Source organism: Pelodiscus sinensis, chromosome 8, assembly GCF_049634645.1.
Source record: "Pelodiscus sinensis isolate JC-2024 chromosome 8, ASM4963464v1, whole genome shotgun sequence".
Lineage (NCBI taxonomy): Eukaryota > Metazoa > Chordata > Testudines > Trionychidae > Pelodiscus > Pelodiscus sinensis.
The window spans coordinates 72,654,089-72,674,123 of NC_134718.1; the positions used below are offsets into that span (position 1 = coordinate 72,654,089).

Here is a 20,035-nt window from a genome sequence, read left to right on the forward strand (position 1 = left end):
GACTGGGTTAAACGCTCCAGCCTGTGTTATACAGCAGGGCAGACTAGCTGTCTGGCCCAGAGCAGGGAGACAAGATGGCAGGTGGCTGCCTGCAACCAAAAAGCCTCAAAACCATTTCTTAAAGGGGCCACGCTGTTTTTAATTTTTTTTTATAAAATAACTCTTAGGGTCCTTTTTTTTTGGCTCAGCAACTTTGATCCCCTCCTTTTTTCCCCCCATCAGAATTTTTTCCCCAGTGTTGTTTTTTTTTTTTCTTTTTTTTGGGGGGGGGAGAGTTTGATATTTTTGGTTAAACCATCTGGCAACCCTAATGACTTCACCAGGGTGTTTGTCGGGGATGCGGGAGCTTGGGGGCTGATTTGCAGGGGGAAAGACAATGGTCACAGGCAGGTAGGAGGAGGAGGCCCTGAGCCTGGGGACGGTGGCTGAGGGGAGGGGAAAGGAGGCAAAAGAAAACCAGGGCAGAGAGATCGAGGTGAATGAGCTAAAGGCCTTCCAAGCAGGCCCGGCGGGTTGGTCTTTCTGCCTAGGACAATGGGGAGCCAAGGGGAGCTGGTCACACTAAGGCAGGAGGGTGGGGGAATGTGTGTGGCCAGTCTTCACTCGGCTAGAGGTCAGCTCGCCGTTACACCTGGCTCCACTAGGGAAGCAGTGAGTGAGGCAGGTGGGAAGGGGAAGGGGGAGGATGCCGACAAACCGAGGAGGGAAGAGATGGGCAATTGTGCCAAGAGGGAAAGGGACGGGGATTCTTCAGTCGGCCTGGGGGGTCAGCCTGGGCGGGAGGCTTTCAGAGCAGGGGGAGGGACCGTTACTGACACAGGGAGGGTAAATCTTAAGTGTGACTGCTGAGTTCAGCCTTTTTCCGTTCACCCTGATCTCCAGCACACGGGCCTGCCGGCTGATCACCCTGCAGCAACAGCCCGGTCGCTGGTGGTCAAGTCCCCAACTGCGGAGGGAAGCTACTGCTTCCACGCGGCCGTTTCAGCTTTCATCTCCCAACAGGCTGGGGGCATCGCCAACGGCCCGCCCAGACTGCTGTGCCAGGCTAGTCAGAAGGGCGTGTTGCTCTCACGTCCTGGGGAGTCCGGTCTGCACTCGGCAAGAGATCAGCTCGCACAGCCGTGGCCGAGACCCTGCGCCACTCGGGCCAGGACAGCCCGATTATTAGCTCCGAGGCTCCAGTGCCACCTGGAGAGTCCTACCGATGAGCAGAAAAGGCCGGTCTGGGTCTCTCCTGGCAGCCAGAACTCCAGGCCGCGTTTGTGTGTCGGAGACACAGCCTGGTTCAACACAGGGACAGGCGCACTTTGCAAGTGGTCCCTAGGAGGGATTTAAGCCCTCACCCATGTACAATAATCGAACTATCAGACAGTCGTCATGGCAGATACCCCTCCTGCCTACGCAACACCAGCCTGCTCTTCAATATCTCCAGAGATGGAGATTCCACAACCTCCCTGGGCAATTGATTCCAGTATTTAACCATCCTGACAGGTAGGAACTTTTTCCTAATGTCCAACCTGAACCTCCCTTGCTGCAGTTTAAGCCCATTGCTGCTTGTCCTAGCCTCAGAGGCCAAGGAGAACAATTTTTCTCTTTTTAAGAAGGAAAAGAACAAAAATCCTACCTAGCAATTGCATCTAATTTTGGGAGTGTGACGAGGCGCCTCCGCCCCGCACTAGAACCCCGCCCCGAACGCCCAATCGGGGAGTCTGGGGAGCTGTGGAGCAGGGATAGGAACCCGCGAGGAAGCCTAGCTGGGGCCCCGTGGGAGGAAGCACGGGTGGCCAAGAGGGGGACATGGCCCATCAGCTGTCCAGGGATGACGTCACTCAGGATGTCATCCAAATGCGTCAGGAGGGGGGAGCGCGGACGTTGGGGGAGCAGAGTCCCGGGCGCCATGGCGGGATATTTAAAAGGGGCTAAGGAAGCCCGAGCGGGGGAGGAGCTGCAGGAGAGGAGCGACGAGACCGGAGACCGAGGGAGGCGGACGCCAGAGCAAGCGATGCGTGGACAACCAGGGTGAGCTTAAACCCGTGTCCACCGGGCGGACGTGGACTCGGAACTGGGGAAGTGGCTCAGGGCAGGGTCCTGGACCCGTGAGTGGGGGAGTTTAGGAGTTACAGCCCCCTTCACTGAGTGGGCACCTAGGTCCTTACCTCAGGGCCCTGGGCTGGGGTTTGGAGAGAGGGAGGGCCCGAACCCCTTTCCCTGGTACCCCGGAAGCTAAACCGGCCTTGTACGGTTAGGCACCCATCCGGGGTGCCCGTATAATAAAAAATAAAAAGCGCAACTACTACTGGGTGCAAAGGGGTAAACTGGGGTTTGGGGACAGACGAGAGTGGGGGAGACTCGAACCCCACAAGGGGAACGCAGAACAGGGAGGCCAAATCAAAATGTCTTAATTATAATCATGTGCGTGTTGCCTGGCACCACCAGAAGGCAGCAGGGACGGCTTTTTAGACTGTGGCTGTACAGGGCCTAGCACCCCACCATGCTGGTCCCCAAGCGGAGCTCCTAGCCGCTATGGTAACAGACATTCACCAAGGAGGCCTAGCACAGACAAGTCTCCCCCAGCGAGAGCTCAACTCCACCCAGAGGCGCTGACGTTGTCTCCTGCTGATTGGTTTCAACACGGCATCATTTTTCAGTTCCTGTGGTGGAGGGCTGCTCCTTGCTACTGAACAGTTGCCATGCTCCACCCCAGAGGTGGCTGCATTTCAGTGCTGGGTGAAGTGAAACATTAGGATCTAGGCATACGCTGCTGGATGTCTTTCTGGATCGGTTAGTAAAGTGCTTTGGGGTGGGAAGCACTATCAAAACAGCACCCCTTCAGTGACTCCATTGGCTTCGCCAAGACCCAACTCAAACCCTGCGGCTCCCACGGACGACAGGGCAGAATTTGGATGCCCAACATTAGATCTTCAAAATACTCCAAACTGAAAGGCGCTCAGGCTGTTGTCCATGGCAAACACAACAGCAGGGTTGGCGGCGATTTTAACAATCATCGGATTTTATTTTTCCCAGCTCTCCATTACTTGTAACCGCGTCTCCCTTTCAAAAGCTAAAATTCAGATGTCCTCACTCTTCCATTTTCTTGTGATTCCTGAATTTTCCCTCCCACATCTTAAAAGGAGCGGAAATGGACACCAATTGCACCTTGCCCCCAATCCGTACTTCCAGCTGCACAGAGCCAAGAGTAGCTTGTGTCGAGTGCTGGTAGGACCTACACAAACAGTGGGGATTGTCTGTTCTTCCAGTTACAGGCAATAGCCCGGTGGATTTAAAAGAACCAGAGCATGTAAACGTCAGGGCATTTCATTGTCCGTTATATGGCTTGTAAAGTAACAAATCTGGAACCTAGAATACTTCCAGACACGCTGGTCCCTGTGCGTGTGCAAGTGCTCGCTGTGCGTGGGCAGGTATCTGCGTGCACTGCTCGCACGCTGAGAATCTGGCCTGACGTCGTTAGACAAAGGCCAGGACAGTTGATTAAGGCTGCAACCTCGTTTGGTTACTCGCTAGTTATTTGGTCAGAAGAGGCTGGGGGCTGGCGGAGGCAGGTGGGTAAAGACGGGGGCCAGATTCTGACCTCATGTAACAGCGGCGGGTCCGACGCTGGTGGCGATGGTGCTGTAGCTGACCCACGACAGGAAGGGCAGGGCCCCTCCTGCCTCCTGGAACACCAGGGAGATAGCACCATGTGTGGGTCGCCCAGCGACTGGGGGCACACGGGCAGGGGAGGGAACAGAGAGAAGGGCCGAGAGCTGCAAGAGCCTTCAGCCATGTGCTGTGCCCCAGGCTGGGAGCCCGGCAGCCATCAGACCCAGACACTCGGTGACACGTGGCACAGCATGGGGCACAGGTCACAGCTGGAGGATTCTCTGCAGCTTGGGGCCTTCAAAGTATTTGAAGGCTTCAATATCGGAGATCTAGGTGAGAGGATTATTCTAGGAGGGGTGGGTGAGATTCTGTGGCCTGCACTGTGCAGGGGGTCAGACTAGATGATCATAATGGTCCCTTCTGACCTTAAAGTCTATGAGTCAGGCCCGGGGGAGGGGTAAGGCAGCAGGAGCGCTCTGCCCTAGATTAGCCAGCGGTGCGGAAGGGCTGCCCAGGGACAGCTGTGCTGAAGAGGGGGACTTTCTGCGTCTGCTCCCCAGGACCAGCACCAGCACAGCAGGGGCAGCGCCCTGAGCAGGCGTCCGTCACTCCGAGGCAGGCCCCAAATCTAGTTGGGGGGGTGGGTGGCAGGAGCTACAGGGTTAGATCAAAGAGGAGCTGGAAGCCAGCCCCCAGATCTGCCCCCTGGATATTTTGGCAGTGGCGCGCGCGCATGCGTGTAGGGATCCGGGTCCGATTGGTACGTCCCGAGCTCGTCTCCAGTTGCAGGGGGCCCCAGGGAGCGCGGGGCAGGGCGGGGCGGGGCGGCTCCCTTTACAGTCCCTTGTTAAAATAGACGTAAGGCACGTTGTCCCCGCGCCTGGCCAGGATGGAGGCTCGGAGCTCGGGCTCCAGGGTAGACAGCGCCAGGGAGCTGCAAGGAGAGGAGATGTGCAGTCAGGCTGGCAACGGCTCTGCACCAGTCCTCCCGGCCCTGAGATCTGGCTGGGCCTTCCGCAGCCAGATCTCAACAGCGGCCATGGGACCAGCTGAGCACACAGATTCAGGGAGTCCAGCCCCATCCCGCCCCTCCCCCCCGGGCAGAGCTCAGAGACCTGGGGAGTCCAGCCCCATCCCGCCCCCTCTGGGCAGAGCTCAGAGACCCGGGGAGTCCAGCCCCATCCCGCTCCCTCCGGGCAGAGCTCAGAGACCCGGGGAGTCCAGCCCCATCCCGCCCCCTCCGGGCAGAGCTCACAGACCTGGGGAGTCCAGCCCTCCTCCCCCCCCCCAGGGCAGAGCACCGAGTGATGGGGACTCAGCTCCCCCCGCCCCACTCAGGACAGCGAGCGGCGATCAGCCGCTGTGCACAGGTTAAACCTGCTGGCAGGGCAGGCTGAGCTCCTGGGGAGAGGCAGGGCCTTTCCCATGACCCTGGGGAGCGCGGAGGGGAGCAAGGGAAGGGTTCTGGGGTTCTAAGTGAGGAGGGAACAACGTAGCCGGTACCATCTCTGTGGGAACAGCGAGCAGGCAACCGGCACCATGAACAGGAGGCTGCAGGACAGAGAAAGCCACGAGTTACCGGCGAAAACTCAACGTCTGCTCTCGGAGTGAGCGCCAGCCCACGGGGACACCGACAGCCCCACAACCTCCCCTGGGGGCCCGTGTCCGAGCGCCAGACCCCGTGGGTCAGCTGAGCTCTCAGGAGGCGAGGGGCCCGGGGAAACCCGACTCCGCTCTCCCTTCAAAGGGCCCGTGCGGGGTTGTGGCACGCCAGGAGGCTGGGCGATTTGGTGCTGGGTGGGCAATCCAGCGAGGCCACCCCCCGTAGAGCGCTGGGGGGGGGGGGGAAGTGTCCCAGGAGAACAGCGCTTCGGTGTGGGGGCAAGTTCTGTTCCCGCCTGGGCTGAAGGCGTCCACGGTTAGCACAGAGGCTCCGGCGGGGACGTGCTCCTGGAGTCACTCCCAGCGGGATGCGACCGCCGGCAAATCCGGCTCACGCCTCCGCCCCAATGGCAGACGCTTCTGTCAATTACCGCAGGCCCGGCCCGCCCGAGTGCTGGCAACCCCCGGAGCTGGGGCAGCTCGGAGGCTCTGCTGGGGAGCACCGGGGGCTGACCCCAGACACCCCTTGGGAGCGTCCAGAGCAGTGGGCCTTGCTTGGGCCCTGCGGAGCTCCAGAGACCCCGGTATGCTCCCCAGCAGCGGAGAGAGCAGAGCACGGGGGAGGGACGGTCGGGCACAGCAGGGCCCTTGGACTCTACTTCCACCCCAAGGAGAAGGTCCCGTGCTGGAGTGAAGTGGGGCGCTGCACCCCTGCCACTCAGCACCGCCGGCGTGAACAGCCTCTCCTCCCCTGCTACTGGGGCCTGCGTTACAGAGGAAGTGTCGGCTAGTGGTTAGAGCAAGGGGCGGCTTCAGGATTGCTGGGTTCTGTCCCCCAGCGCTGCCTCACATAGAGGCTAGACCCCGCCGTCGCCAGGCCGGAACAGAGGAAGGGCGGCGGCTTGAGCAGAGCGATACTTACAAGCCCCCAACGAGCAGCACTTGGAGAGGCGCATGGAAGACCCGAATTCTCTGCCAAGAGAGCAGGCCAGGGGTGAGCCTGGAACATCAGCCCATGTCCTGCCTCCCCCGAGGAGCCCAACATGGGGGGGAGGGAGAATCTGCAACTGGATCTAGTCTGGCAAGTCCTTTGTTCATCTCCTTTAGACCCACGTGCTTTTGGGGGCTCCCTTGGGGACACGGAGCCCCAGAGGGCCCCTGTCACTCAGCAGGGGCGGGGATGCTGAGGAAAGAGTTGCAGTGGGGGAGGTCGAGGTTGGATATTAGGACAAACGATTTCCCCAGGCGGGTGGGGAAGCAGAGGGCTGGGTTCGCTAGGGAGAGGGTGGAACCTCCATCCCTAGAGGTGAGCGAGTCTCGGCTGGACCAAGCCCTGGAGGGGGATGATTGAGTTGGGCTGGTCCTGCCTTGGGCAGGGGGCTGGACTCGGTGACTCCAGAGGGCTCTGCCCGTCCTGGGATTCTACGAAAGGGCACAAGTGAGCACCCAGCCCCCCGGCTGGCCTGAGGGAAAGGGGGGGGGGACGGCCCTGGAGCGGTCTGGCCACCCGAGGGTGGAGGCGGACAGGACACGAGTGGAGGAGAGACGCAGCCCACCCCCCCTTCCAGCCAACCACTCACCTGCATGAAGGGGAACTTCTCCAGCCGCTCCATGAGAATCGGCAAAAGAACTAGCCAGAACGAGAGCGGGGGAGGCGCCCGTCAGCCCAGCCGCCCCGCTGGCTGCCAGCAGAGCCAGGGGCTGCCCAGAGAGCGCCACGCCCCAGGACAGAGCCGTGACGGGAGGGCGCCCCGATGCCTCCCCGCCCTTTGTGTCAGACCCACCAGCCCCCTGCTCCCACCGTCGGGCGCTTGCCCCGGGAGGGCCAACATCCCCGGCCTGCCTTCCGACCGAGCACCCCGCACCGAACCACGGCAGGGACAGGATGGGGGCATCTCCTATCGCTCTGCAGCACCCCCAGTGGCAGGGACCAGAGGGGTGCTGGGACAAGGGGAAGGTTTCCATCCCCCAGTGGCCAAGTCGTGCGTGTGGGGTGGGGGTGGGGGGGAACTAAGGAACAAGAGGGGGGGAATTCCCCAGGGGTCTGAGAAGGGAATAGTCCTCCAGACCAACGGGGCAACACTTGGACTGCCTATGCCGTGCCTTCCATCACAGGGGCTCGGGGCGCCCTGCAGACAGGAACAGGCCACCCTGAAGGGAAGGTATGCTGCACACCGTACTAATGGGGAAACTGAGGCAGAGGTTCTGGGGTCAGGGCCGGGACTAGCCCCCAGACATCAGCAGTTCCCAAACCTCTGCTCTACCCCCGGCACACCCTCAGTCGGTTGCCTGGGCACTGCCTTTCTGCGGCCAGCTGGCTCCCAGCCCAGCCCTGTCCCGTCTCCCGCCAGCCCCCCGACTGGTGGGCAGGCTGTCTCGGTGGCGGATTGTGGGGGAGGTGTCGTGGGGGCTCACCCATGCCCGGCGCTGCCATGGCGATCCTGGAGACCACCACCTGGGTAATCCCCTTGGCTGCAGCCACCTGAACGCAAGACGACGGAGAGTCAGCCAAAGCCCTCCAAAGGGGTAACGTGCTTTGAGCAAACGTGTTAGGCTTGGCCCGGCCAGGGCAGCAAGGCAGCAAGCCTGGGATCTCTGACCCGTGCGGGGTTTCGCCCCCCAGCCGCTGCAACAGGCTCCCTGGGGCCGCGAGTCCGGAAAAGGACGGGCTGCGTGCCGCAGAATCGGGGCCACGCCAGCACAGCAGAGGCTGACGGAACAGCCCCCCTACCCCGCCCCAGACGTACCCTGGAACGGCCCAGCTCGCAGTCCCTCTCGTCCGTCACCACGATCCCATGAATGAGCTCCCTAAACACAGACAGGGAGCCATGAGTGCCTCAGACCCAGCCTCCTGGGCCACTCCCCCCTGGAAACACAGGGCCTCCCCCACAGTGCGGAATAGCCCATCGGCCTCTCCCACACCCATGCTGCCTTTGCGCAAGGGGCTGAAAACACCTCCGAAATCAGCTCCCGGGGGGGTTACAGGCCTGGACCCCAGCCCCTAGGGCCATTGGGCAGCCCAGTGCATTGTGGGAAGGGCAGCCGTCTGATCCGAGTGAGGGGAGGCGAGAGACTTGGGCCCTTCCGCCAGGCGGCCGAGATCCATGCAGGCAACCGAGGCACAGAGAGGTTGCCGCGTCTCCCTGTCTGTTCTGTCACTGTACGGTGCATCGCACATGGGGGCCTGGCCCGTGACTGGGCTCCCTGGTGCCCCTCCGTCACCTCTGACCCCCTCATTTATCATCTGCTTCCCTGGGACGGCACCGTGCCCCCGGCTGGCAGTGCCAGCAATAACCCCAGTGCAACAGCCCCGGCGAGCCGGCACGGAGCTAGCAGAGCATGGCACGGACAGCCTGCACCCAGCTCGCCCGGCACAACGGGCGCCCTTGCCTGCCCCTCCTGGAAGGCGCTACTCTAATGCACAGTTCTTCCTGGGAGAGTCCCTGGCCTGTTACATGGCAGGGCCTGCCTGCAGCTCCACGGGGCCCCTCCCGGCCTGGGAATCTATAATTCAGAGGAAAGTTCCCATTTGGTCCTGGGGAGGCCACATCTGGAGTATTGTGTCCAGTTCTGGGCCCCCCACTACAGAAAGGAAGTGGGCACATTGGAGAGGGTCCAGTTGAGGGTAACCAAAATGATTCGGGGGCTGGAGCACATGACTTATGAGAGGCTGAGGGAGTCGGGTCTGTTTAGTCTGCAGAAGAGAAGAGTGAGGGGGGATTTGAGAGCAGCCTTCAACTTCCTGAAGGGGGTTCCAAGGAGGATGGAGAGAGGCTGTTCTCAGTGGGGGCAGAACAAGGAGCAATGGGCTCAAGTCGCAGTGGGGCAGGTCGAGGTTGGAGATTAGGACAAACGATTTCCCTAGGCAGGTGGGGAAGCGCTGGGCTGGGTTCCCGAGGGAGGGGGTGGAATCTCCATCCCCCGAGGTGTTTCAGTCCCGGCTGGACAACGCCCTGGCTGGGATGATCGAGTTGGGGTTGATTCCGCTTTGGGCCGGGCGCTGGACTTGGTGACTCCTGAGGTCTCTTCCAGCTCCAGGATTCGACGGACGTGGAGTTCTGCCCTGGCGACGCAGGCCATGGCCCACCGGGTCTGTCCTCAGGCAGCAGCCAATGCCTGGTGCTTCCACATGGCCCTTCCCCTATAGCGTGCTGGGCTGTTTCTTTCGCTATAGCTCACTTGGGTTGGGCTTCATCCGCTCCCGGCCCACCCCTCCGTGGTGGAAGGAGAACAAAGCCACGGCAACCTCCTCGAGCGAGCCCCACCCAGCGGTGTTGTAACACACCAGTCAGGCGAGGTGTCGCACCACCGCTCTGGAGGGGGGTCAGGCGATGGGCTGGTGTTCCCAGCGGATTTACTGCCAACCCCCAAGGCTGCCCTTCTCCAGGCGGGAAATGCACAGGGGGGGCAGATGAAATTAACACCGTGGGCATTGCTGCCACCTATGGGGGGCTGCTGGGAATAGCACCTCCCCGTCTCAGGAATGCAGCCAACGTGGTCAAAAGGGCCCCGCGACGGCCGTCCTTACTCAACGCCCGGGCCGCTGTGGGGCCCAGAATAATCCCGCCCACCCCGCAGCCCTGGGCACAAAGCCAGGCAGATGCTGCCCAGGCCTCTCATCTCTCCTCGGTCCTGCTGGGAGTTTAGAACCCGGGGGCAGCTCCCCCCACGGCGCAGGCACGTGCTGGCTTTTGGGAGCGCTGCTGAGCGCGTTCCTCAGGCTTCCTACCATGGCAGGAGTTGTCCAGACATTAGCCCGCTAGCTCAGGGCCATCCGCCCTATCGGAGCGAGGGGGAAGCGACCTGCCCACCCAGCAACAGAGACAAGACCAGAACCCAGGGGTATGTCTAGACTACATCCCTCTGGCGCTAGAGGGATGTCAATTAGACAGACCGAAAATGCTAATGAAGTGGGGATTTCAATATCCCGCGCTTCATTAGAATAAAAATGGCCACCGTGGCACTTTGCCGGCAAAAAGCGGCAGTCTAGACAGGGATCGGCCAACAAGGAAAGCCTTTTGTGCGACTGATCCTGTAAACCTCATTGCACGAGGCAGAAGGATCGGTCGCAAAAGGCTTTCCTTGCCAGCCGATCCCCGTCTAGACTGCCGCTTTTTGCCGGCAAAGTGCTGCGGCAGCAAAAAGCAACGGCCATTTTTATTCTAATGAAGCGCGGGATTTTTAAATCCCCGCTTCCTTAGCAATGTCGGTATGTCTAATTGACATCCCTCTGGCGCCAGAGAGATGTAGTCTAGACATACCCCAGGAGTCCTGGCTGCCAGGACTCGTTAACACTGCCCTTCTCCTGATTACAGGAGCCAGCCCGGGGAAGTCATCTCTGCCTGCAGCTCCTGATCCGCCCTCCTGGTGTGGTTTCTGGCAAGGCCCCGCCGGCCGGAGCCGAGAGACAGACTTACTGTTGCCTCATCATGGGGATGTTCACACAGTTGGCAGCGGCTACGGCTGCGAACGGGACCCAGCGTGCCACGAGGGGCGGGGCTCTCTAGGGGAGGAAAGAGACCGAGGTGAGTGCGGCCATCACAAGAGTCCCGGAACTGGCCTCGCCAGCCCCTATGTGAGACGAGCTGCCAGGCCTCAGCCTGCCGGGAGCCAGCAGGCCACATGCAGCGGGAGAGCTGGTGCCCTCAGCAGCGCGGTGGGAGGAGTGACTCAGACGGTGAACCTCCCGGACTCAGAAGCAGACGTGCGTAGGGGATGCTTGCTTGCTGCCGCACAGGCTGGGCCTTCAACGAAACCCTCCACCCTGCAGGGCCGTCAGCTGCCGCCATCCACCCAAATCAGACCCAGCCGCTAAAGCCGGAAAAAGCCAAGACCCAACTGCCTTATTAAACCCACTTCCCCTGCTACCGCGCGCTGGTAACTTGCTGCCAGATGCCGCTAGCAGGGCCGGTGAAATCCACAGCCAGGGCCTTGCAGGGAGCACCGGACAGACCTAATAGGGCAGGTGTGGTAGTGGGATCTTCGGAGAAATCTGCTGCTCTCTCCACAGCAAGGCTCTCAGGAGAGGCGGTGGCACGGCTGTGTGCGAGGGACTAGTGCCAGGGTGGTGGGACAAGGAATCGGGGCGAGCGCCTCCTAGCGTGCGAGGGACTAGTGCCAGGGCAGGTGAGGCGAGGCATCAGGGCGAGCGCCTCCCAGCGTGCGAGGGACTAGTGCCAGGGCAGGTGGGGCAAGGCATCGGGGCGAGCGCCTCCCAGCGTGCGAGGGACTAGTGCCAGGGCAGGTGGGGCGAGGCATCGGGGCGAGCGCCTCCTAGCGGGCGAGGGACTAGTGCCAGGGCAGGTGGGGCGAGGCATCGGGGCGAGCGCCTCCTAGCGGGCGAGGGACTAGTGCCAGGGCAGGTGGGGCGAGGCATCGGGGCCATGCTATTGGACGGGAGGAAGGGCCTCATACGGGAATGGAGAAGAGCTGCCTTGGAGCGGGGGGGATTTTAGCTCCTGCAGGGGCGGGAAACGCCAGCTCTCCGGACCTCGGCCCGTGGCTCGTCCACGGGGAACGGGCGCTCCTGCAGGAAGCCGTGGGAGGACAGGCTTCTGGAACCCGGGTCGGCCCGGGCGCGACGGCTCGATCGCAAGGGCCATCGGTTGCCCCGCCACCTGGGGACGCTACCCCGCCAGCGGCTGTGGGGGAGACTGGGGCGACAGAGTGCCGGCCGGTGCGGATCTCCTGCCCCCTGGCACTGCCGGAGAAGGAGAGAGACCCCCCCCTCCATGGCGACACCACCCTCAGCTCCCTCCCCCCGCCCCTCGCCGCAGTACCTTGGTGTACAGGTTGAGTCCCACGGCGGTCGCCAGGGCCGTGCCGGTGGCGGTGACGTAAGCCACCCCGATTTGCCTAGACAGCGATTACAGGAGGGAAAACTTGAACTCAGCATTTCCCAGGCTGCCTGAACCAGCGCGCAGCCTGGGGGAGGATGGGACACCCCGGCAGGCTCAGGACTGGAGCGCCCTCCCACACGGCTGCGGTTCCCACCCATGGAGCGTTGCCACCTGGCCGCGGCCCAAGCCTAAGGCAGGAAGCACAGCCTAGTGGTTAAGGCACAGGACTGCGAGGCAGGGAAACGGAGTTCAGTTCCCAGCTTGATTCATCTTCCCATGCCTCCGCTACCCCCTCTGTGAAATGGGTCGATATTACACCGCTCAGCGCGTGGACTGTGCTTGCTGACCCTCTGTGAACGCCAGAGCATCCTTCCAAGGAGCTGAAATCCTGCAGCTCACGACGTGCCCTGGCTGGGAATCCAACTCCCCATCGCTCCCACTGTCCTCAGTTTCCCCTCGTGCCTTCTCCGCTAGGAAGGCTGGTGCGCTCCAAAGACCCACAGCCCCCAGAGGGCAGCAGCCCTGGCACATGCCGCTCTGCGATACAGGGCACGAGGGCAGATCACTGCCCCTGCAGAGCCGAATGGACCTGGGGGACCACAGTGCCCTGGTGTCACAAGGCAGGATGAGGGGCTGGTGGCACCGGGCGTCCAGCGTGGTAGTTCTCACGGCAGCAGAAGGGTTCAACCAGGCTAGTGACCCCAGGGAGCAGTAGGTGGCGCGATGGTCCCCTCCATGGGGGTGGCGGAAGGACTGTTCCCCCCTTGCTGGTCCCAGCTGATGACCTCCTGCTAACACAGAGCGGGGGGGGCGGCTCTGGGTGCGTCTAGGGGCCCGTGGGAGGCAACGCTGAAGGTAGAGGAATCTAGGTCGTGCCTTTGACTCTGCCGTGGGGCTGGTCCTGGGCATGGCGACAGCAGCTCTACGCCAGGGCACAGACAGCGGAGCGATGCCACGGCCCGGAGAGCAGCCCAGCGCACCCAGCCTGCAGGGAACGGGCTGGGTTGCTCCGCAGGGGTACCCCCCAGGGCAGTGTGCGCACAGCAGGCGCCTGGTGACAGGGTGGATGCCTGGGGGCTCTGGGGCGAGGCGGGAGCAGATACTCACGTGAGCGAGATGGGGCTGGCTGCGTTCCTGTTGGTGTAGTTCACCAGGGCGTTGAAGGACTGGTTCACCCACTGCCAGAACACCACCGCGGGGACCGTCCTGAGGGGGCAGACGCCAGAGCTCAGCCCGTGCATGTCCCCCTCTGCCCCCCAAGTCACAGGGCTGAGCTAGCCCCTTCCACAGGCCCGGGAGCTACCACTGGCTGCCACCATGACACTGCACTGCTCGAGACAGGCCAGTCCAAAGCAGGCTGCGATGAGCTTCCAAAGGATCTCGCAAAACTAGGCGACTGGGCAACAACACGGCAAGTGCCTGTGAATGCTGATAAAAGCAGAGTAAAGCACACCGGAAACAGAATCCCACCCATACGTATAAAATCAGGGGGACTAGTTTAGCTATAGCCACGCAAGAGACCTTGGAGTCACTCGGGATAGTTCTCTGAAACCAGCTACTCCGTGTGCAGCAGCCATCAAAAAAGCAAACAGCATGTTAGGAATCATTTAAAAAGGGATAGAGGATACCTTATTGCCTCTGTATAAATCCCTGGTATGCCCCCATCTCGAATACTGAGTCCAGATGTGGAGGCCTCATCTCCAAAGAGATATCTTGGCAAAGTTCAGAAAAAGGGCAACAAAAACGATGAGGGGTTTGGAACAGGTGCTATACGAGGAGAGATTCATAAGACTGGGACTTTTCAGCTCAGAAAAGAGGAGAATAAGGAGGGGGAATGTGATAATAAATGCTTATAGTATAGATCTTTCTCCACACTAGTCATAAGGAAGTTAGTTACTTGTTCCCATACAACAAACTAGGGGTACCAAATAATATTGGTAGCAGATTTGAAACAAAGAAAAGGAAGTGTTTCTTCACACAACGCACAGTCAACCTGTGGAACTCCTTGCCGGAGGATGCTGTGAAAGCCAGGACTTTAACAGGGTTCAGGAAGAACTAGATAGATTCATGGAGGTTAGGTCCATCAATGGCTATTAGCCAGAAGGTGTAGGAATGGTGTCCCTAGCCTCTGTCAGAAACTGGGACTGGTGACAGGGGAGGGATCACTTGATTCCCTGATCTGTCATTTCCTCTGGGGTACCTGGCATTGGCCACTGTGGAAAGACAGGATACTTGGCTAGATGGACCTTTGGAGTGACCCAGTCTGGCTGTTCGTATGTTCTTAGAATATTCTCCTCGAATGAGATACGGGGGACACTGAGGAAGGCAAATATGGGGGCACCTTTTTAATTCCACTGAACCACACTAGAACAGGGAGGTTTTTTCAAGGGCAAGAAAGGAAACATGCTACAGATTAGGAACGGCCTCTCCTCAACATTAGCCCTTGCTGGCAGCGGTGGGATCTGGGATTTCAGAGGATACAAAGGAACCAGGAGGGGCTAGTTTTAAAAAAAAAAAAAAAAGTGCAGAGAGCACCCAGGACTGGCTCTGGGTTAATAATTAAAGGACTTTAATCAACAACAGAATCTGTTAATAAGACAAAGAAGAAAAACAAGGAGAGAGAAGCAAAGGACAGAAGTGGTTTTAATTGGGCAAAGGACTCATTTTTTGCTCAAATATTTGGATGTGTTAGAATCTGGGGGAGAAAGAAGGGATTTAAAAATCAAACAAAATAAATGTAAGCAGGACTTTAAAACGGTGCCTTTGCACTGGATTTTAACATTTCCTTGCTGGGTTGCAGGCCACTAACCCGCCATGCGGCGCTGGAACTGGACAGTGAAAGGGATCAGAAGGCAGGAGAGTGAAACTGACCAGTCTGCCTTTCACTCCCCTTAGAAACTAACAGCCCCAACACAAAAAGATGAACGGCAGAAACAGCTGCAAGGAAGTTCACTTGCTGTAACCTCAGAGCAAGGACACATTCCCTCCATGAGCTCCAGGTTTCTACAGGGACGGTAGTAAGAGCAGGGCCTGAAACAAGCCCGAGTATCACACCTGGGTAACAACAGTCAAGACTTGGCTACTATCAAGCTAAGCGGAGCTGTGAGCAAGAGACAGGCCCTGCTAACACAATCTGGCATGGATAGAGCTGACACTCACCGGTACCAGTCCCAGGCCGTACGCACGTTCCAGAGACACGGTAACAACATCTCATTAAGAAGCATCTTGGTACCCTCCCGCCGCCCCACACGTAACAGGGACCTACTGACCCAGGATCAGGACAGGGTCAAACACGACAGCTCGCTGGCTAGAGAGGATTTGATCAAACTACCAGGTGCAAGGGGGTGGGAGGTACTGAGGAAACGTCTGGAGTGAGGTGTAACTTGCTTGTACCTGTGTATAACGGTGGGTCTTGGAGGGGCTGTCTTTGTCTGGCCTAGGGGGCAGCGGGACCTCCCATTGACTGAGCCGGGTCTGTTGTCAGGGGGCACGTAGGTACAAGCAGAACCACAGGCCTCTGATCCAGGGAGCTGGAGCCCATTTCATTTAACAATAAGCCTGGTGCCTTTGATCCTTATCTGACTGTGGTCTTTGGGGGCCCTCTCGCAGTCTGCTGTGCCGGCCACCTGCACAGAGCCACCGCCACACACAGGGGGAGCGCCAGGAGCGGCCCGAGGCTGGCTGCAGCAGCTGGCGCCCCACGCGGAAGGCGCGCTCGGCGCGCCCGCCTGCACGGCCGTGACGTCATCACCGGGCACCCAGGCCGGCGGCGCCCAAGGCGACCGGCTAGTTTGCCTAGGCTCACAGGCCGCCCCCAGGAGCACACACACAACCAAACGGTTGTCGTCACTGGAAAGAGCAAGGTGTGTGTTGCTGTGTGTCAGTTGGAGGGCAGGAGGAAAGGGCTGGCGATTCACAGGAATGGTGGAGGAAGAAACAGGGCGAGCCACAATGCGGGGCTGTGTCGCTGCAGGTGTTTGCTGGGCAAAGCACAGGCACAAGTTAGGGCAGGAAAGTGGTGACCTTGCAGGCCTCAGTGCCATGCTTAACGAAACAAGGCAGGAGACCCAAAAGACTTTGCAGAAGCTGCTAACCAGGAGCAGGCCTAGACCATAAGCTATTACACCAAGGAGGGCTGACGAGATGGCCATCAGTCAAGCACAAGAGCTTAGGAACACACATTAAGCACCGTGGTGTCAGCATAGCACTTTATAAACGTCATATCCGGCCGGCATGCCGAGGGAGAGGTAACTCTGGGCCCACACTAGGACGACGGTCACTGGTGATGATCCGAGGGGAGGACGATTAACACTTTGAGCCCTTCTGTATGGGATGGTGCAAGCACACAGACTCAGACACATTGGCTACGTCTACACTGGCCCCTTTTCCGGAAGGGGCATGTAAATTTCACCAGTCGTCGTAGGGAAATCCGCGGGGGATTTAAATATCCCCCGCGGCATTTAAATAAAAATGTCCGCCGCTTTTTTCCGGCTTTTAAAAAAGCCGGAAAAGAGCGTCTAGACTGGCCCCGATCCTCCGGAAAAAGTGCCCTTTTCCGGAGGCTCTTATTCCTACTTTGAAGTAGGAATAAGAGCCTCCGGAAAAGGGCACTTTTTCCGGAGGATCGGGGCCAGTCTAGACGCTCTTTTCCGGCTTTTTTAAAAGCCGGAAAAAAGCGGCGGACATTTTTATTTAAATGCCGCGGGGGATATTTAAATCCCCCGCGGATTTCCCTACGACGACTGGTGAAATTTACATGCCCCTTCCGGAAAAGGGGCCAGTGTAGACGTAGCCATTCAGTATCATCTTCCACTACTGGGCCAGGCCGGAGCACTGGCAACTTTCCTACATTGATACGACGATTACAGACACACAGGCTTCTTGCGCGAGAAATATACAAATGAGGCTAAGCACGGACTATCACTGAGCCTCATTTGCATACCTAGTGAGCCACCGTTTTTGCAGAAGAGGCTCGTGCGCCAGAAGGAGCTGTCTACACTGCCCCTTCTTGCGCAAGAAAAACCCTCTTGCGCAATGCCGCTACGCCGATTATTTTCAGGAATATTGGCATTGCACTAGAGGGTTTTTCTTGCGCAAGAAGGGGCAGTGTAGACAGCTCCTTCTGGCGCAAGAGCCTCTTCTGCAAAAATGGCGGCTCACTAGGTATGCAAATGAGGCTCAGTGATAGTCCATGCTTAGCCTCCTTTGCATATCTCACGCAAGAAGCCACGAGTGTAGACATAACCACAAGATATTTCTTAAGTGGGAATGTTACCACCAGTGCTTTTTTGGTGACGGTACTGCCCAGTACACAGTACCGGCACCTCCAGTCAGAGCTCAACAACTTTTCCCCTGAAGTACCGGCACCTTTATTTATTTTTTAAGACACAAAAAAAGCACTGGTTACAGCCATGCACTTCCGGGTTCCCAACTGAACGGCAGTTTCGGTAAGCCTGAGCCTGATCGAGGGACACGAACCTAGAAATCACAGTGTGTTACTACGGAATTCTTATGTAATCAATAGAATTAATGCAGGATCAATAGATCAGGCAAGAACTGGACGGGTGGAGGACGGAGGCTAGCCCGAAGGTCAGAGCAGGCACGCAGCGCTAGGAATACAGCCTGTTAATAACATTCTAGCAACGGATGACGTGGGCTACGCTGGCCCATCTGTCTCCACACACAAAGGCCACCGAGGTCTCAGGATAGGGGTCGGGTCAAACATGGGACTGTCCTGGAAATCCTGGGGAAATTGCCTTGCCCGTAAGGTTTGTGTTAACGGTCTAAGACAAAGGATGCTGAGCCGTGTGGCCAGAAGGGCTCCGGCAGAGATGTCACAGTGTTGGCCCAACCCTCGCATCTCCCGTCTGTCGAGGCGTTGATACCACGCCCATTCCCGCGGTAGCTACGCTGCTGTGTGGCTGGATGGTGGATTGACACTAGGTCTTTGGTGCTGATGACTCTGTCCCCGCCCTTTGCCCCCAGGAGGGAGCGATGTCACCCAGTCCGAAATAGCTCACTGCTGTCCTAACACAGGCAGCTTTCCCAGAGGTCTGAGAAAGAGGTTCTTGATGCCTCCCCCCCACCTGTTACCTGTAAAACTGCAGCATGAAGCCAGTGATGGCCATCCCCCCGGGCACTTGAAAGGACATCCTCCCAATCAGGTTCATCTTCTCACCGGAGTCGGGGTGGAACGCGGAGTCGTAGAGTTTCTTGGCATAGAACAGCTGCTCCTGGCTGGTGCCTGGGGGTACCAGGCCTGCCCTGCAGGTTGGAGAAAGAGCAAGGTCCTGGGAGTTTGGCTGCTCACCACCTAATATCACCACACTCCTGCCAGTCCCAGCCTACCAGATCACCTGCGCACACCGCCACGTGCCTACGAGGGATGTTAACGGGTACCCGAGGACACGGTTCACCGATGAGCACATGCTAGCGTGTCGCCCCCTTGTGGTGCAATACCACTGCTGAACGAGAGAGCAGATCCACCGCACGATGCTCCCACGGAGCCAGGGCAGGCTGCAAACAGTCTACCGCCTTCCTTCCGACCCAGGGGCCGCCCGGCCATTTACCTGCAGCTTTCCACCAGCACCTTCGCCCTGTCCAGCTCCTGTTCCGACACCAGCACCGTCCGCGGGTCTGTGATGTTGAAGAAATGCTTCAGGCGCCCCACAAAAGTGCTCTGGTCCCAGCGCGGGGCGTCAATGCTAAAGCTGGCCGGGCTGCTCATCATGTTAGCGCCGATCTGGAGGGGACAGAGAAAGGGGAGAATTTTGAAGAGGAAACTGTCTCCCAATCCCCCTCGAGTCCTGCCAGGCAAGCTGCCTTCGCAGCCAGCGCACTGTCACCAAACGGCCTGAGACACAAGCGGGGGTGAATGCCCTTCGTCCCGGGGCCAGCGTGAGATTAAGCCTCAGGTGGTTGCTCCCACCACCTTTGGCGCTCACTCCACTAGCCCACGCTGCCTTTCCAAGCCACGATGGTGGCCAGGCCCTGCTAGCTGATTCTGGCTCCAGCATTTCTGCGGCCACTGGCCATTCAGAAGCCAGCTTCCTTCTCTAAGAGGAGCGTGAGGTCACGTGCTCAGAGCTGGACCTCCCCTATCGCACCGCGAGAGAACGGGGCACCGAGACGCATTGCTACGCCAGCGCTTCTCAGTATTTACCACTGTGGCCCACACACGCAGCCCTGTGTCCTGTGGGTCACGTCCACACCAGAGACGTGCTACTTCTACGGACCTGAGGATGGAAGTTCCCCTGAAAAATACCGTCTGCCTTAAATAGATACAGCCGGTCCCCAACTTACGAACGAGTTACGTTCCTCGCACTTGCTTGTAACTCAATGCGTTTGTAAGTCGGACCCCATTCATTTCAATGGGACCGCGCTGTTCGTAAGTGCGGCTCACCGTTCATAAGTCGGGGCCGCTGGTCGTAAGTGCGGCTGGTCATACGTCCATGCGTTTGTAAGTCGGTACCAGCTGTATTTGTCCTGCTGACTCCCAACTGCCCAGCAGGGGAGTAAAGCCACAAGGCAGCCTTCACCGACACAATATTTACTTCCCCGATACCACAAAATGCACATTCACGCACCACACTCCTTCCCCCCCACTGTGCTTTTATGCAACATTACGGTTGCTAACGCTTAGCGTTCATTTCAACAGGCCTGTCCACATTCCACGTGCATCACTGACACTATCGGATTAAAGGCCTCCAAACTCTCCAACTTGCTGCTGGTACGATATGAACTCTGGCACGTTGCACAGCCTGCTCATTTCACCAGAGGACGGAACAAGCAATGTCCTAAGTGTATTAAATAGTAAAAAAAACCCGGAATCTAAGACACTGAGGGTGTGTCTAGCTAGAGGGTTTTTCAAAAAAAGTGGCCTTGTTGCGGATAGGATTCCTCGCTCCCACACAGGAGCTAACCAGCGATTTTGCAGACGAGTGCCAAACCGGGCAATCTGGCTGACGTCAGCGGACACGCCATTCCAACTCCAT

General features: G+C 58.9%; 1 protein-coding gene across 4 annotated transcripts in view; it reads right to left on the reverse strand.

The window, feature by feature from the left end:
• Window positions 1-2,987: 2,987 nt before the first annotated feature.
• The window catches only part of SFXN2 (sideroflexin 2), a 102,739-nt gene continuing 85,691 nt past the window's right edge, over window positions 2,988-20,035 (reverse strand). For all 4 annotated transcript variants that reach the window (XM_075935570.1, XM_075935569.1, XM_075935571.1 and 1 more), the window contains 11 exons: window positions 18,611-18,783; window positions 18,135-18,305; window positions 13,149-13,247; window positions 11,982-12,057; window positions 10,620-10,705; window positions 7,950-8,010; window positions 7,618-7,684; window positions 6,783-6,832; window positions 6,125-6,174; window positions 5,104-5,151; window positions 2,988-4,534 (listed from right to left, as the gene is read on the reverse strand). In XM_075935570.1, coding sequence (XP_075791685.1) covers window positions 4,435-4,534; window positions 5,104-5,151; window positions 6,125-6,174; window positions 6,783-6,832; window positions 7,618-7,684; window positions 7,950-8,010; window positions 10,620-10,705; window positions 11,982-12,057; window positions 13,149-13,247; window positions 18,135-18,305; window positions 18,611-18,771 — 969 coding nt within the window. In that variant the 5' untranslated portion in view covers window positions 18,772-18,783 and the 3' untranslated portion in view covers window positions 2,988-4,434. The remainder of the gene's footprint in view (window positions 4,535-5,103; window positions 5,152-6,124; window positions 6,175-6,782; window positions 6,833-7,617; window positions 7,685-7,949; window positions 8,011-10,619; window positions 10,706-11,981; window positions 12,058-13,148; window positions 13,248-18,134; window positions 18,306-18,610; window positions 18,784-20,035) is intronic.